This window comes from Barbatula barbatula, assembly GCF_947034865.1.
Source record: "Barbatula barbatula genome assembly, chromosome: 6".
NCBI classification, from domain to species: Eukaryota; Metazoa; Chordata; class Actinopteri; order Cypriniformes; family Nemacheilidae; genus Barbatula; species Barbatula barbatula.
This window is the reverse complement of record NC_136765.1, coordinates 4,460,816-4,479,303: the sequence shown is the minus strand read 5'-3', so window position 1 is coordinate 4,479,303 and position 18,488 is coordinate 4,460,816. Positions and strand designations below refer to the sequence as shown.

Genomic DNA, 18,488 nt, shown 5'->3' with positions numbered 1-18,488 from the left:
CTTACCCAGACTATAAAGAAGGAACTGCGCATCAGGACAGATGGGACAATTCTTTGGAATGACTCTACTACGGTGCTCACATGACTAAAGTCGGAGTCGTGCCGCTTCAAGGTCTTCATTGGCACGCGCATAGCCAAAATCCAAGAGCTTACAGAGCAGGGTTCATGGCTCTTATGTGGACTCCGCACAGAACCCAGCTGATGACGTCACGTGAGGGAGTTGGCCATGCCTAATCGTGGGAGCCAAGGGCCGACTTTTCTCCTCAAAGGACCCGAAGACTGGCCCGCCTGGACGGCATGGAACCCAAGCATGACATGACATTGCAGAGTATAAGAAGCTGACGACATGTGGGGTGATTAATCGATTGGACGGACCAGAGACCTTGCCAGTGCAATCACTGTCATGGAAGGATACGGTGAAGTCCGTAGCTCAGGAGCTGCATGGGGCGGCAAGACAGGAGCCGTTGAGCGCAGCCGACTATCAGAAGGCAGAGACGATGATTTTCAAGAGAGTCCAATCTGAGTGCTTCCCAGAGGAGTAGTTGCATACTTAGCCTCTCACCGGAGTTAGACCCTGAGGAGGATATTATACATTTACATTACATTTACATTTAGTCATTAAGCAGACGCTTTTATCCAAAGCAACTTACAAAGAGTTCGGGGAGAAATAAGCGATATGTCATAAAAGAGCAATACTACATTAGGTGCTAATACAAAGTTACTAGTTTCAACAAAAGCTAGACCCCTACCTGTTGAGAGAAGAGAGTTAGTGTACATTTTCTTTTTCATTTTTCTGTCAAGTATTCACAGAAGAGGTGTGTTTTAAGTAGTTTTTGAAGGTTGTGAGAGATGTGGTTGACCAGACCGTGTTGGGAAAAATATTCCACCAGGAAGGAGATGTGAAGGAGAATGAGCGGGAAAGTGATTTAATGCCCTTATGAGAAGGCATTACAAGGCGCCGCTCGTTTGCTGAACGCAGGGTTGTTGATGGGGTTTAGGAGTGTAGTAGGGTGTAAAAGTATGCTGGTGCAGATCCAGTGATAGTCCTGTAGGCAAACATCAGTGACTCGAACCTGATATGGGCTTCAACCGGTAGCCAGTGGAGAGAGATGAAAAGGGGTGTCACATGAGGCCTTTTGGGCTGTTGGAAAATGAGGCATGGTGCTGCTTTTTGAACCAGCTGAAGTGGCCTTTGCAGAAAGACCAACAAGGAGAGCATTGCAGTAGTCCAACCTTGAGCTTACCAGGGCCTTATACGGGTGGGAGGATGACTCAGACGTGCTGAGTTGTGTTTGGACCTTTCCACGTCAATGAGATGAGGAATCATCTATAAGTGATTTACCACCCGAGCGCATGCACTTGGATCTGTGGATTCCTTTCTTATGAGTCTCAGACGGCTTATTGCTCGCCGTGGAACTCCCGCAGAGCTCTATTCGGACCTGGGACGAAGTTTACCGCTGGAGAAAAGGAGCTCTGTGAGTACTTCAATGTCCTCAGATCTACAACGATTACTAGCTGAACAGAAAATTGATTTCCGCTTCAATCCCCTGGCAGCTCCTCACTTCGGAGGGACGTGGGAAAGAGAGATCAAGTCTGTGAAGTGTGCCCTGTGTACCGTTATAGGGGCATATATACCTATCTCTGAAGAGGTGCTCCATACTACTCTACTGGAGGTAGAGGCCATCCTCAACGCAAAACCACTGGGCTATACCTCATCCGATGTGGCGACCTGAATACAGTAACCCCAAATTTTCATTTGATGGGGCGGCTGCATTCATGAATGCCGCTGGTGGTGTATCAGAAGAACAAGGGATTAAGCAAGCGAAGGTGGATAAACTGTCAAGTGATGGCGGATCAGGCGAAGCAAATTGTCACCAGAAGTCTGAAGTAGTCTCGTTGACTGAGTGTTAAGGTTTTAGCGTTTGTTGTTCCGTTTAAGTACTGTGTTACTGCAGTCACATTAAGTTGCCGTTAGCCGCTCGTTACGGTTAGAAATTATAGTTTTTCAGTTAAAAGCATGGAGCTAGGTGATCGCTGTTTGATACGTGGCCCGTTCAAGTGGTTCAGGCTTTGTTTTGCTAATCAAGAAGGCGTGTTTAAGCGAATGTAAAGTGCATTTAAACTGCCCGCTTACTCTTGTATCCTAGGAGAAGCGAATAGTGACCAGAAGTCTGAAGTAGTGCGTAAGTCTGCTATATACCGTGCTATCTTGTTTTAACTGTTGAACTGGACTGTTGCCTGTTGTTAGTTACGATTAATTGAGCTTGTTTATTTAATTACTCGTTGACTGAGTGTTAAGGTGTTAGCGTTTGTTGTGCCATTTGAGTATTGTATTACTGTAGTCACATTAAGTTGCCGTTAGCCGCTCGTTACGGCTAGACATTATAGTTTTTCACTTAAAAGCACAAAGCTAGTTGATCGCTATTTGATACGTGGCCCATTCAATTGGTTCAGGCTTTGTTTTGCTAATCGAGAAGGCATGTTAAGCTCTTTTCTATTCGCGCTCATCTAAACACATACTTAAGCAGTTCCTCTTTGCTGGCATGGTAAGCGTCAGCGGAAGCGTCAACCGTCGTGTGCAGCCCTCCTCGTGTGAATAACGACAAGAGGAAACACCTGCGACTCTACCTGCGCGACTCCAACAAGCAGATTTACTGGCAAGGCTCAGCAGTATATTTAGCATACCTTGTGTTTATATTTAATTGTATACTAACATCATGTTTTTCCAGTTTATTCCTGAACTCCATCACAGACAGTGCTCTCGCCCAATACGCAAGGCATGTCAAGTTTTTTGGGTTTAGTATCCCTTTAAGCTGTGTTGTCAGCAAGTCATTTCCCATCGTGCTTTTCATTAAGTCAGGGTAAGCAACTGGCTAAATCCGAAATGTAGTCTTAATTATTATCTGTTCATAATCACCTGTACATTAATGTCCATAGTGTTAATGTTCATAGTATATAGTCATCTGTATATATTGTTCATAGTACTTACCTACTGTAAAATATTTTCATAATCCATGCCCACTGTATAATATTTTCTCAATATTGTATTCTGTATTTATTCTAACTGTATATCCTGCTCTTGCTAATTGCACTTCTGGTTAGACCTAAAGTACATTTCGTTACACTGTACTTGTATATGTGTAATGAAAATAAAGTTGAATCTAATCTAAAAAACATACTCAATGAGTAGGTACTCAATTTCAGCAAGTACCTACTTAACGAGGGCTAAATTGGTCTCATCAGCAACAACGATGAGACTGCATACAGGCCCGGCATCTGGCCACATGGTGCTCAGACAACAACCTGCTCCTTAATACCTCCAAGACAAAAGAGATCATCGTGGACTTCAGGAAGGTGAAAGGAGGTGCACACAACGCCATCCACATTAATGGGATGGCTGTTGAACGTGTTTCCAGTTTTAAGTTCCTGGGTACCCATATTTCGGAGGACCTGTCCTGGACCACCAACACCTCATGCCTGGTCAAGAAGGCTCACCAGCGTCTCTTCTTGCTGAGGACAATGAAGAAGTACCAACTGTCTTCAACTATCCTGGTGAACATTTATAGCTGCACAATAGAGTGGATCCTGACCAACTGTGTCACAGTCTGGTACAGGAACTGTTCTGTTGCTGAGCTCAAGGCACTGCAGCGGGATGTAAAAACAGCCCAGCACATCACAGGGACTTCACTTTCTTCCATTGAGGACATCCAGAGGAGACGCTGTCTGCGTCGAGCTCGCAATGTTCTCAACGACTCCTCTCACCCTGCTCATAGACTGTTTACTCTCCTGCCTTCCGGTAGGTCTTTCATTATTGAACTCTGTCCCCCACTGATTCCACTACCCCTCATACCTTTAACTTTAATGCTGCTATAACATTGTTTACATTACTTCATTACATTGCTTTACATTACTTCAGTACTTCATGTTTATCTGCTCTACCGGACTGTTTATACACACACAGCATCATTTGCTCTCTAAACTGCTCACTTGCACAAGAGAAATATTATACTGAATGCTCATTTGCACTACTGGACTACTTTCAACTGCATTTAACTCATCTACTGCACTGTAACTTCAATAACTGCATTAACTCATCTATTGAACTGCAACTTCAATAGCTATTTCTATAATTTATGGAGTTGCACTACTGTTTAGTCTAAATTATTATCTGCTCATAGCCACCTGTACATTTCTGCTCTTAGTATATAGCCAGCTGTATATATTGTTCAAAGTACAAATCTACTGTCAATTTCTCAGAACATACCTACTGTAAAGTATTTTCTTAGTCCATGCTTACTGTATAGTATTTTTCTAATATTGTATTCTGTATTTATGCACACTATATATCCTGCACTTGCTAATTGCACTTCTGGTTAGACCTTAACTACATTGGTTACACTGTACTTGTATATGTGTAATGACAATAAAGTTGAATCATCCTCATAATGGGTACGCACTGTTGCAATCGGCCGTCGTACGCCATATTGCGAGATCATGTGACGTAATTCTTCTTCTGTTCCTTTTCAATGGAGGTTGGCTGGCAACTTACATTTGAGGTTAACCTCCGCCCCTACTGTACTGGAGTGTGGGCCAGAGATTAGCATGTGATGAAATGACAAGCTGAAGATATGAGAGACAGGTTGTGTAGCGAAGAACTACTCTGAGAGGGGAGGGACTAGTTTCAGATAAGTATAGCAGTGAACCAGGGTGTCGGTTAGAACACAGCAGAGAGCATTGGATCCCCGATGAGATTCCCAAGGAATAAGGTTAATGTCCCTTAACTGAATCCAGATTGCTTGCAATTTGCCCCTGCAAAGACTCCCATCTTTATCTGAATGGACTGGGTTCCGTGCGCATCATCCCTGTGAACTGGGATAGCATGAAGAGAAATCAGTCCGGCCACTGGCCAAGTGTAGATCTTGTCTTTGATTCTCACCTCCGCAGATCTAACATGACCATCTACGCTCTGGTGCACTTTGACCACTCAGTCAACCGACCAGTGGGCCCTGGGAAATTGAGGGTCCATTAGCAGCACCACTGAAATGACTGTCAAATCTATAGGGGTATAATGCCACTTTTGTCTGCGTTGAAGGGCTGGAAAGTAATCCCTAATGAATCTTCCACAGAAATGTACAATTACATTTACATTTTGTCATTTTCCAGATGCTTTTATCCAATGCGACTTACAAAGAGTTCAGGGAGCAATAAGCGACATGTCATAAAAAGCAATAGTACGATAGGTGCTAATACAAAGTTACTAGCTAGACCACTACCTGTTGAGAGAAGAGGGTTAGTGTACTATATTTTTCATTTTTCTGTCAAGTATTCACAGAAGAGATGGGTTTTAAATCGTTTTTAGAAGGTTGTGAGAGAAGTGGTTCACCGGACCGCGTTAGGAAGAATGTTCCACCAGGAAGAAGTTGTGAAGGAGAATGAACGGGTTAGTTTTATGTGCTGAGTAGGCTATGTTTTAACATGGACATTATCCAAATGTTATTTGAAGCCGACCCTGCTCTCATTTTACTTTCACTTCTCCTTATCTGTTCTTTCCTTGTCCATAAAACCACACAAAACATTTGGATAAATAAGTAATTTAATTTGAGTACTTCATTGGTTTAGGACTTATTTTTTTTTGTAATTATTCGTTTATGAAAGGTGATTAGAAAGTTGAATTGCACCAAAGTGTAAAACCACCAGGTGTACAATTATCTTGTGAATAACTATCATGTAATTTTCATTGTACAATTTGAGCAATATATAATATTGTAAAGGGAACATATACATATTAACCACAAATGTAAATAAACTGCTGAAAATATAATGCTTTGTATTTAAATTCTTACAAAAAAATATGCACAATATAAAGCACGGCCAATTTAAGAACAAAGCAGGATCAATGTTAATGTTATTAGCTTTACAATAATTAACATTGGGATATAGAAGCATCTCAAGTATCCATCGCCGAGTGCTTTAGGATCTGGGCGTAACCAGTTAGCCATACAGGAATTTCTCGCCTACTCTTTTATGAATACTGAGGATCCAGACATCTTACTCTGTTCAATTACTGTTTTCTTCTACTGCATAGTAGGTTAGTAAGCGTACAAAATCTCGCGAGAATAAATCCACCACCCCATTATTTCTCGCCTAATCTTTTATGAATACTGACGAAAACCATCATTTTTTTCGTACTCAATTTTCTTTTTTTCCATGCTAATCCAGACATGGAAAACAATCAAATAAAATCCATACTAAAACGCGTATGAACCCTGAGTTACAAATTATTTGTTCTCCATTACTTCCCATCTCTGTCTTATATTGATAATGGTGACATTTGTTTTTCCATTTATTTAAAAACATTACATATATTACAGTATATACACGAAATATCAATGAACAATTTCATTTTCTCTAACAGGTTCCAAAAGATTTTACAAACTTTTTTCCTGACATAATAAAAAAGATATACTGTATATGAAAACTTGGTTTTGGACTAATAACAAAGGTTTTTGTTACCTTAGTGAGAGTTTATTCTCTACAGGCATCCAATACTGTACAACTAAGGGTGCACCACACTTGAATTTGAAACTTGTGCTCAAATGTCTTTTTAGAATATGTTTGCTGGTCACATTGAACACACATTTCAATTAAAAGCAAATACAGAAATGAAACAAATATTTAACCGAAACACATTTTTGCATACCAATAACATTAACAGTGATGTAGTGAGAGAAACGCTTGGCAAGGATCAAAGAGATCTTATTTAAACAAATAATTCTCAATTTGTTCACATTACAAAAAAAATTCCAGTCCGTTTTGGAAATTCTCTTATTAAAAAAGGTATGCTAACCTAGATAGTCCACTCTTACAAAAAGCGCAATGGCATCATAGCAAAGAAATTCAGGTAAGGTGGTAAACAAACCTAAATTCTGAGATTTCTACTTTACTGGGAGACCTCCAAGAACATGAAGATTATAAAAAGTGAAGCAGCAAAGACATTTAGGTAAGATGGGCAACAAATCCAAAACCAGAGTAGGGATTTCTGCTTTACAGGGAGACCTCAAAGAAAGGCAATATTACAAAAACAAATAAAAAACTAAATATGAACTTCTGAATATGCATTAGCCCATCTGTGACCCCTAAAAATAATACCTTGTAAAGTTCAAAAGATTTACTAATTAGTATTTACAATTAAAAGGGAGTAAAAACAGTTCACCCAAAAAACCCCAAAAACGTCTTGTCATCATTTAATCACCCTAATCTACGGTAAACTTGTGTTGTATGACATGAAATGACACTTGACTGTCGTGGCCAATCAAAATGCATTTACAGGGCGTGAACGTGTGAACTTCATACCTAGTCACTAACACATTGCGTTTATATAAAATTAATTAAATCTGCTTTTAGAAGTATGCATATGACTTAAAGTGTATTCAGTGTATACACACTGCTAACGCATGGCTCCACCAACCAAGCTACTGGAACATCCGATCAATGTGTACATCAAACCCCAGAAAACAGCAAGGCAAAAGTTTCTGTGCAACCGATAGACAATCAACGACAGTTTTATGTTTTGTGGTTTTTGAAGACTTTTTTGGTGTCCTGAGCCAATAATCAGTCCACCGGTCTCCAAAAAATTCCTCCAGGTCCTGCAAAGTCTGCTTTTTCAGCATCTTTAAGCATATTTGAGTCCTGCTCACTGGTGACTGTGTAATGTTGAGATTCATCTTTTCACACTGAGGACAATCAAGTAACTCATACACGGTTATAAAGTATACAAACATTTTACTATATACATACCACAACTATATATATAGGTTTGGAATGATCTGAGCTAAGTTCATGACCAAATAATTTTCATTTTTTGATTCTTGGATCTTCTAGGCCAAGAACTCCATCTGTTTCTGAGGTTTCTGATAGCCTAAATGTGTGTGCTCTTCTAATGCATAGCTACCCTCATCTTTTTTCTTCATTCTATAAACCATTAGGGCGACCAGCATGAGGGAAAACATTAGACCCACAACACCACCAGCTACAACACCTGAAAAAAAGTGTTAAGATATTATATTTTACAAAGCTGAATGTGTTAAAGAGCAAAGAAACATTTCATACAATTTGGATTTTATTTAACAACAGCTTAAAGTTTGTTCGTCATAAAGCTTTTTTATGTCTTTAGAGACTTCTAAATTTAGCACATGTAAACTAGGTTTATAGCACTTCATTAATTTTGATGAGGCAGTGCATGTAAATTCTAAAATGAAAATCTTATTTGTGAAAGAAAGAAAATATCAGTAATTAGAGAAAGTTTGTGAGTTAAATATTCCTTTAAAATAGTTTGGAATTAATTAATTCAAATTTGTTGTTTATCCAAGATGTAGGTGATATCCTTGTTTTATTTTAGGTAAATCTGCAAAGAGTTCTAAACCACATAAACCCAACACAAGCATGATCCCACAGCTCCTGGTGACATATTGACTTCTTGTGAAGCGAATCAATCGAACGTCATTTATAAAATTATAAGCGTATTCTACAGCTTCCGCCAACCGTCCTGGTTAATGTACTATTTTATTTTATTAATGTCGTATCTTAAGATCTGAACAAGATCTGCACACTTCTCCTGACTACGTAAACAAAATAGTACATTAACCTTTTACATCGTGCATAAGTCGTTTATGCGACAAAGGAAGTGCGATCAGGACATCATAATAAAAAAAACTACGCTTAGTTTATTGCAAATAACGATTGATTCGCTTCATAAGACTTCCATACATCACCGGGAGCCAAAGGTATCACGATTGTGATATATGCGTTTTTAGAACTCTTGACACCGTGGACCCCATTGACTGTACATCCATTATATGAAGCAGAGAGGGCTGCGAATGTACCTAAAAATCGTTACTGTTCTCCTCAAGAAACAAATGTCACATATACTCACCCTCAGGCCATTCAAGATGTATAAACAACAAATTTGAACTCTACGGTGAGCTATAACTTTAAGCCAACATACATAAACAACACTAAGACAAACTCATAAACTAATGGAAAAAGGTTTCCTTGCACTACATTACTACACACCTGCAAGAACTTCCTTCCTCTCCAGTAGGCTGGTATTCCCTGATGCGGTTTCAAGATCATGAACAGGCTCTAGTTTTCTGGGTTTAATATCTTTGACAAAGTGAAAGTCAGAATCCTGAAAAGAGAGAATGTAGTTTATTGTGAGATTCCTGATTTTAGCAGAAATTTGTCCAAATTTTGCATTTCTAGTCTGTATTTTAGGGAAGATGATCAAAATTAAACAAATTTTGTGTAAGTGGTTTGATTGATGATTAAACCAGTTTTACTCACTGTATCTGAATTAACAACATTAGCTCTGTCTTTTGAAATAATGGTATTTTCAAAAATGACATTTTTGTCTTCTGTAGTTGTGAGAATAGTGGTGTTTTTTGCAGCAGCTTCGGTTGTAAGATTTGGCACATCTGTTTTTCCTGCTGTCTGCACAGGCATGGTCTTCATATGAGGTACAGTTGTATTTTTGGCATTGAGGTTAAGGTCTGTTGTAGGTCTGTTGTCTTCTTTAGCACTAATTGTTGTAGTGTAGTCCTTTACTACAGTAGATGCAAAGCCTTTCTTGAAAACACTGGTTGTCTCTTCGGGGTCCATAAGTCTAATAGATGTGGCTTCCCTCCGTATGCTTTGAGAAACTGATGTGTAACGTGAATAGGAGGCTATTGTGACGGGTATTCTGGTAGTTTGTTCTGTGGGCATCACAGGGACATCTGTAACCCAGGCAGGTTCTGTGGTTTTGAATTTAGATGAGATAAATTTAATTAAAGGTGTAAATGGGATGACAGTGGCTAAAGTATGTAAACAGTATTAAGGAAGACAATTAAAATAAGACTATTTGAATTATAGACTATGTATTTCGTTAGCGTCTTGGCTTGCTTTTTAAGTAGTCGAACTACAATTAGAATTTTGATAAATTTACCGTATTCTGCCAATCCTGATCCTGAGGATTCGTCATCTCCTGATGCGTCCTGATCCACAGGACCTTGTGCAGAATACTGTTAAGAGAAAGAGTAACCCTGAACCACATTTAAAAAATAGTCAATAAAAAGGAAACATTTCTATTTAAAAGGGAGATTTCATGAAAATCTACAAAGTAACTTAGATTTGGTGAGCCTTTCTGGAAGCATGTGAAAAAATTAGCCGCTCAGAATTTGCATCCTTTCTGACGTAGTTAGGGGTTATATTAAAATATTATAACTGAAATCTGAACGTTTCCACCCATGCCGGCTATTTTTGTTTTCGCAAGCAACATCTGTATATCAGTTCCAACACTATGGCAAAGTGCTTAAGCGCATGCATAGATCAATGAACACAGATCAATGAAACTGCTAAACTTAAATAGGGCAACACACAGGTGTGCATATCAACTTTAATGAGCCGTGTTGGATATATACAACCGCATTTGGCCGGCTGGTTTTCAAAATAGTTACGCTGTATACATATTAACCCTTTGACACGTACGATCACACCGGTGTGATCAATCTATGCTGGTCCGTGGAGTGTACAATTACACCGAAGAGGAGATCTACCATGAGTACGCCAGAGTGCTTCACTGTGGGTGGCAAAGCACTTTGCCAAATGACTGCTTACAATATCAGGAAATGCAAAACTGTGCAACATTTCAGTGTCCAGGAACACCTGATTCCTTTGAAAGTCAAAGGAAGTTGCAAGGTTCACCATTTAGTCCAGCTGCTTGTAATTTCAGAAAATAAAAGCGTGTTTTAGTCCAGGATTCTTAGATTCTCCAATTCTCCTGAGCCATTTGCTGGGTGTTTTGCCACCCATGGGAGCATGTCACAGGTCGTGTCCCCACATGTTGACATGGAAAAGTGACGTTAATGCGTACCCTCTATTATTCTAATAATCCGGAATATCTTGATTAGCTGGTTCAGGTGTGTTAGATTAGGGTTCAACTGAACACTTTAGGACGGTAGATCTCCAGGAGCATTAGAACATTCAGCGCTTTGGCTGGCACTGAACCAGAGACAGACGTACTCAATCTTCCCACATATCACAACTATGTAGTGCTTTCAACCACATAATGCATATTTTAGGCTTCAGACACGCACTCTTACAGTAAGAGTTTGTAAAATAAACAAATGTCTATGAAAACAGCAATAACAATCCATTCAAATATATATTTTACGGATGCATTTTATTCACACTGTGTAAACAACAGTAAAGCTCTCTTTGCTTCTCACAGTTCACCAGGCATTACATTTGTATATTTGGAGAGAAGTGGATGAATTCACATGCTGTAAATCTGACAGATCCCATTCTCTGAACCGCGGCACAAACAAACATGGCGGTGCACGCATATAGCTCAACAAATACGAACATTATAAAAGTGTTTAAACAACAAAACTCATTCACATAGGCTACACATTTTTGACAATCGGAATGTCAAATATGTTACATTATTCAGTTTTATATTTTCAATAAAAAAGAAAAATTATGTTAAAGAAAACATCAGTCTTATAGCTGCTGTGGCTCTGCTGTGTGTCACATAAACTGTGCCGCGTCCCCATGGAAATATTAAAGTGATACGTTCTAACAGTCGCCTTAAAAAACACACGTCTGGGGTAATTCTGGAATTTTTTAACTTACGTTTGAAAGGGTTAATGCGAGAATGATTTGATCAATCAAAACAAATTTCATAAGCACAAATTCCATAACCTACAGCAGTGTTTCTCAACCCTGGTAGTCCGCGTCCCCCCCTCCCAGAATGTTTTAGATGTCTCCCTATATAAAATATCTGATTCCCATCAGCCCCCACAACGAAGGTAGTTAGTTTGTTAATTAAAAACCGAGAACTTATGCACCGTTCTACGCCATGTTGTAGTATAAAGTGTGAGTGTGTGTTCACATAAAAAAAATCTCAAAAAAGAAGTGCACTTTAAGTACACAGATGATGCACTCATTCAAACAAAAATATGACCAAAAATCACACACGTAGCTGAAGGGAGGCAGGGTTATCAGATTCTGGTTGAGCAAAGTTCTCCTGCTGAGTGATTAGGCTTCAATTCTATGCTGACTGATGTCATGCTGAGCAAAAATAAATAAATTTGGTCACTGAAAACCCAATTTGTTTTTTTAAATTCTGGCCAGGGTAAAGATTTTTAGAAACTCCGGTTTCAGTGTTGTCGTGTAGATGGTGAAACCAGAGATTTGGCGTATAACATTGGAATGCTTGCAGCTATCTTCCTTTGTTCGACGTCAGATTCCAGGCTTCTGATTGGCCAACACAGCTTTATGTTTAGGATTATATTGCCACCTGTTGGTTTGGCATCCTTTTGACAGCGATTAACAGCATGTTTTTGCATTTTCTTGTGAACGCAGGTTTTTTTTTAAAAGGGGGAGACTTTTTGCTTTTAAAAAGCTCTGCACGTGCATCCTCCGTCTCCATTGTAAATGCAAAGAAACCAGTGCTGTCCTCTACTGATTGGAGAAGTGAAAGACAGACAAAGTTAGATTGTAAAGACTTAATGACATACTAAAGATTGAACCAAATATGTAACGTACTTGGATGCTTTAATTTACTACAGTTTAGGTGAGATGTCTTTTTTAAAACATTTGTTGGGGTTCAGTGAACGCATTGATTCTTATTTCTCATTCATTGAATCTAACTGGCAGTCAGTGTCAGCAGTTATACACTGTGTCCACCTGCCTACCGATTACATCACTTGTCCACCGCAGCACCCTTCTTAATTTATTTATTTGTTGCACAATGAGTACTGTGATTACTAATTTGGTTAAGGGCAACTTATCTAACGTAAATGTTGTTTATTTTCGTTTGCCGTAATTATTCGTTTTGTAAGATCTGTGCTTAATACAAGCAAATGTCATTGTACCTTTTTATAGTTTAGTGTATTTTTTTAAGAAAGATATTGACCCCACCATTAATTCAAGCAATTGCCATTCTGAACTGCAGCTATTTTAAAACTCAAAGTAAAAGGTCGCATCTTCGACCACCCCACAGCAAACCCCCCCACCCCAGGTGTCACTGGTATAACCAGTGTTTTTACATGTCGATTAACCGGTGGGGTAATTTCATCAACGCAACATCCCTTCTGGCAGTACTAAAAACTAGCCAGTGAAACTAACCAAGTGTCCCTCGTTTAGGTTTCAGAAAGTGTTTTTCGAACATTAATTTCCGTTACGTAACAAACTTTTCTTAGTCCCTTATTGGACAATTCTGGAAAAGCATGCCCAAATATCAACCAGCAAGAGCGAAAGATAAAGCATAAACGTATATTGAAGCAACAGTCATTCAGGGATAATGCAATTATGTATTGTGTGCTCATGCTTTAGTTCTGCCCACTGCACACCTCTAGACCGTTTTCTAAAACAAGGTATGGATTTAATTACTTATTTAATAGGAAGTTTAATAATAATTTTCTTGAAAACAAACAATTTCAGAAAACGGTTAAGGATATTATAAAGGAATCGTACTGTAAAGCAGCTTCCACCAAAATGTATAGACAACATAGGGAATGTATGAAATATTTTTTTTATGAAAAATATGCTTTTATTTTATAATTACAATTATTTTGTCGTTTTACGTGTTGGATGTTGTTAGTATAACTGTCTACGATAGACACACGCTTTTAAATATTGGTTCCTTCGTCGCGCAACGCAAACCGGACTAAACTTGAGTTTACGGACACCGCATCAGAGCCCTTTGTCTGGGCCGCATGGTCGCGACCGAGGAAACTAGGGATGCACCGATACCACTTTTTAAGGATCGAGTACGAGTACCGATACTTTTTCCCTGGTACTCTCCGATACCGATACCGACGCCTGTTGTACAGTTTTTATTCCACAGAAATATTTCCACAATGCTAAGCACAAATGAAGCGTTAAGAGAGAGTGATTTACATGTTAAGTCAATGCAAAGACGCGATAGACCTACTTGCGGTGCGATTCACGCGAATGAGGTGGCGCGAATTGAGTTCAAAAATCTGAAAATCTGCTTCCATAGCACATAATGCTCAGCTACCTCTTCAACAAACTCCATGTCTGCCATTTCGTAACAAGACTGGAGCCGCCTGCCAGAAGCCCCTCCCATGACGCGATTTTCACTCGCGAATGAAGTGGAGTAAACTCAATATGTTCAAGCGTCCAACTACACATGAATAGCACGATTTAGATGTGAACACTCTATGACATTGTGTCTGCTACGGCAGGTGTCTCTGTGTGCACTGGAACGTTCTGTGAATTACGTCACGTGAGGTATCGGTCTTTGGTATCGGGGATTTTTTACGAGTACGAGTACATGAGCTTGGTATCGGGCCCGATACCAATACTGGTATCGGTGCATCCCTAGAGGAAACGCAGCCGGAAAAGGGGCAAGAGAGCCGCATCCTTGTCAGACTCAGACGCTGTCCCGTCTGACCTCCTCTCCCTACCATTTGCTGGCTAACATTCAGTCACTGGACAACAAACTCTGTGAACTGCAGGCACACATCTCAAACCAAAGAGAAACAAGGGACTACAGGTATGCAGGTATTGTCTTCACATTAAAAGCAATATTTCTCACTGAAAAATATCAAGAACCCACTACTGATGACCTGCTGGATATGGCTTCGCTTGTCGATCCCAGGTTCAAAACACAATACATAGACAAAGACAAGATTACCATACAGTCATCAGATCAGCAGCCTACCTCTAGTACCTCAACCTCCACATCACAGAGCCCTGATGAAGATCAGGAAACTTTCCAAGAGTAAGCCAACTTACTAGAAAGTATATATACACTCACTGGCCACTTTATTAGGTACACCTTACTAGTACCGGGTTGGACCCCCTTTTGCCTTCAGAACTGCCTTAATGCTTCGTGGCATCGATTCCACAAGGTACTGGAAACATTCTTGTTGACCATGTCTACATGCCTAAATGCATTGAGTTTCTGCCATGTGATTGGCTGATTAGAAAGTTGGGTTAACGACCAGTGGGACAGGTATACCTTATAAAGTGGCCAGTGAGTGTAAATTCCAACCACAAGTACTCCCTCAGAAAGAGCCTTCAGCCCAGGTGGCAATATTGTCACTTGCCAAAGGGCAACTCTCGGGCCAGGTAAAGTGAATCAGCTGGTTTTCCTTTCTAAAAAAATGTGACTGTGATTAATCATACTTTGTGTTCTTTTAGAAATGGATATGTTCTAAAGCTTTTACAAAACTCAGGTCAGAAAATACTTTTGCACCTTTGTTTTTGTTCTTAATTCACAATGCACTTTGATTTACATTTTGTATGTTTGATTTGGTTTTTACCTTTTGAAGCCAATGAAGCTCAAGTCTGTGAACCTAAACCAAGTAAAATAAGCAATTTCCATTTTTTAACCTGTTTGCTGAGGATCTATGTCTTATAAGCTATCTGACTGTTACAACTGTTACCACTACCGATGTTACATTTGTTAAACCAATGTCTTGTGATGGTATTTTATTGTAAAGCTATCTGACTGTTACAACTGTTACCACTACCGATGTTACATTTGTTAAACCAATGTCTTGTGATGGTATTTTATTGTAATGCAAGTCTTGTTGAATGTTCTTACTTTACATAATTGCACTTGCATTAAATCATAACTTTATAGATTGTATCTAAAAAATATTCTTGAAAACATAAATGGTATAGGCTATATTTTTATATAGGGACATTAGTCTGGCTGTATTACAGGCTGCAGCTCTATAATTTGCCAAATAGTCTTAAAAACCAACAGGAACTGGGCTAAAATCCTGAACCATGATTTTCCAGAACAAATCGTGATATGTTTTTTCTACATAACTCAACCCTAGTGTGAAGTCCGTTTAACATGAACACTAAGATGACAAAATATTATTGTGTCATTTTACTTTTAAGTAAACTACAGTATTTTTATGTGAAAAAAATATTATTATAGTAAAAAATAAAATGACAGTAACACAGCAGTTTTTCACGGCACTAAAGGTTTATGTCATAAATGAGCTGTACCTTTTTTAAAGTAATTTGAAAAAGTTCTTTGTATTATGTTTTTTATTTGTATTTATATACTAATTTAGTCTTTAAAAAAGCTTAGTTTGTTACAGTTCTGTTGTGCTGTATATAGTGTCTGTTTTTAATGCAGAATTGATTAAAACAATAATATATGAAACATTTCAAAAGCATGCAGGAGAAAAGTACTATTATTTCAATATATAAAGGTAAATTATGTTTCAGTCCATGTTTGCTTTAGCTTGCTTATATCTGAAAATCTTGTCAAAAGACTTATCCCAGATAGCACAATCCATCTGGCTTACGTCTTTTTGACATATGCATTTACATCTGCAATACATAGTTTGCTCATCTGCAAAACGTCTCTGAGACCTCTGTAATACGTCTGCTAAAGATCTGGAAACATCTGCTGCATAAAAACATCTGCTAAACATCTTAGAAAGAGCTGTTGTTCATCCATTCGAAATCATAAACAGCTTAAATACATCTTCTAGATGTCTATATGACATCTGAAAGCAGACATCTCAGAGACGTATTGCAGATGAGCAAACTACAGTATGTAGTGTAAATGTAGATGTCAAACAGGCGTAAGCCAGATGTATGTGTGCCATCAGGGATGCCAGTACACTGTAGATGCATATTAGCCATACGCTAGTGCTGATATGAATATACTTACTTTTTTTTACAGTCTATACTTTTACGTTTGTACACAAAAATTATCCTCGTCGCGTTATATAATTAAAGCTGAACCAGTGGAGTGACATGGACGATTTCAACAATGTCTTTACTCTGCGGTTTGAAAGTTGGTTTACAACTATACATTATAGTACAGTCTAAGGGGGACTCATAAATCTTCCGGGCCGAAACAAAACTATCAAAAAAATGATAGTTACAGCATTATTTAAATAAGATATGGATAACTCTTGCGACTTTTGTGGTGTAATCATATTTTCTTTGATTTGTGTGTAGGCTATTCAAAAACGGTTTTGACGCAGCTAATTTCTGTCCTAGATCATTTTCAACTGTAATTCCATTTAACTTTATGATGTCATTTTTGTCAAGATAATATTTCAAAAGTACAATCTCATTTCAGCTTTTTATTTTAATTGGTAATTATCACGTAAAGAAATTGACTAAAGGTAGGCCTAAGCCAAATTTAGAGCAACTAAAAAAAGAAATTCAACAGTATGGCCATTACTTTAAGCAATATTTAAAAAAAATCCATAATTATTACGAAGCATCCTGTGCTGTTATTTTAACTTATGTATCCTTACTTAATTTTGTAACTGCACCCCTGACATAAATTGTTACTCTTTTCCCATTTTTATTCCCCACCCCAGTCTATTTTCTATGTTCTTCTCTCTTTTCTTTCTTGTTTCAATTGTTGTGAGTTCAGTACGTTTGTACAAACTATGCACTGTAGTATAATAGACATATGGGAATATACAATTATTGTTTGCTGTAAAACCACGATCTTTAATCACCGTACGAAATTCTAGATGTCCACACATTGGTTACTTGTCACAATTCGACTTTACAAAATGAGTGTTACCGTAAAACACAGTGTAGACGCGCAATACTGTTTAAAGCGTAGATAGCGTGACTCCAGTAGGAAACAATACGGCCTATAGTAAACTTCCTTAAAACTGCTTTTAAAAACAGAAACTAAAGGATCACAGCAATATAATGATAATAGCAATTACATTTACGTTTTTTATACAGTTCTGCTCTGGCCGTCTAACCTCTGCTAGGAAATCTGGTAAAGTTATGTGCGTACAAACGCGCGTCCCAAATTTATATAATCCCAAATGGATCCACATATTACTTTCATTTTAGTTTCACACGTGCTGGTGTATCGATTAAAAGAGACTGTTTACGCGAAATCACGTGTTACAGGTAGAAAGTTAATTAATTTTAACAGACAAACCGACAATGTGTATAGTTGTAAAGATTGTATGTATACTTAAAATGAAAACCTACCGAACACGTAACAGGTATCCAGACGAACAGACTCGTTAGCAGTGAAGTAATCCAGAATATTTTCATTTTAAATGACTTTTAAAATGTTAAGATGAGCAGAAAAGGCTTCAACTACGAAGCTGTTTTATACAGCTTTCCAAACCGCACAAACGTCAGGTTTTAATACAGAGGAAACCACACCTTCCATACAAGTAAGGTGAGTTCACCTTGACCACCTCCAGACCATATTTGGTTACATCCTGGATTACATTTTACCAAAACGATTAATTTGAACGGAAGGTTTTGATGAGTCGATTAAAATGATTCAACATAAGCACGTTTATATTTTTGGTCATTCTGCTGGAGGCATTGTATGGAGGCATATTAGTATAAATATTTGTTGTACCAAACAAAATCCTCCACATTTTTTACACCTGTAAATTATTTAAATGTAGCCTATGGACATTCAACCAGCTTTTTCTTTACATAAACTGTAAA

At 38.4% G+C, this 18,488-nt stretch overlaps 1 protein-coding gene across 1 annotated transcript; it reads right to left on the bottom strand.

The window, feature by feature from the left end:
- Positions 1–6,316: 6,316 nt before the first annotated feature.
- On the bottom strand, positions 6,317–18,237 carry LOC306895489 (uncharacterized protein). The gene is made up of 5 exons (XM_079458756.1): positions 18,012–18,237; positions 9,982–10,057; positions 9,342–9,790; positions 9,072–9,186; positions 6,317–8,037 (listed from the first exon to the last, which is right to left on the bottom strand). Exons 1-5 carry the CDS (start codon positions 18,075–18,077, stop codon positions 7,877–7,879), a joined length of 867 nt encoding a protein of 288 aa, XP_079314882.1. The 5' UTR covers positions 18,078–18,237; the 3' UTR covers positions 6,317–7,876.
- Positions 18,238–18,488: the final 251 nt, after the last annotated feature.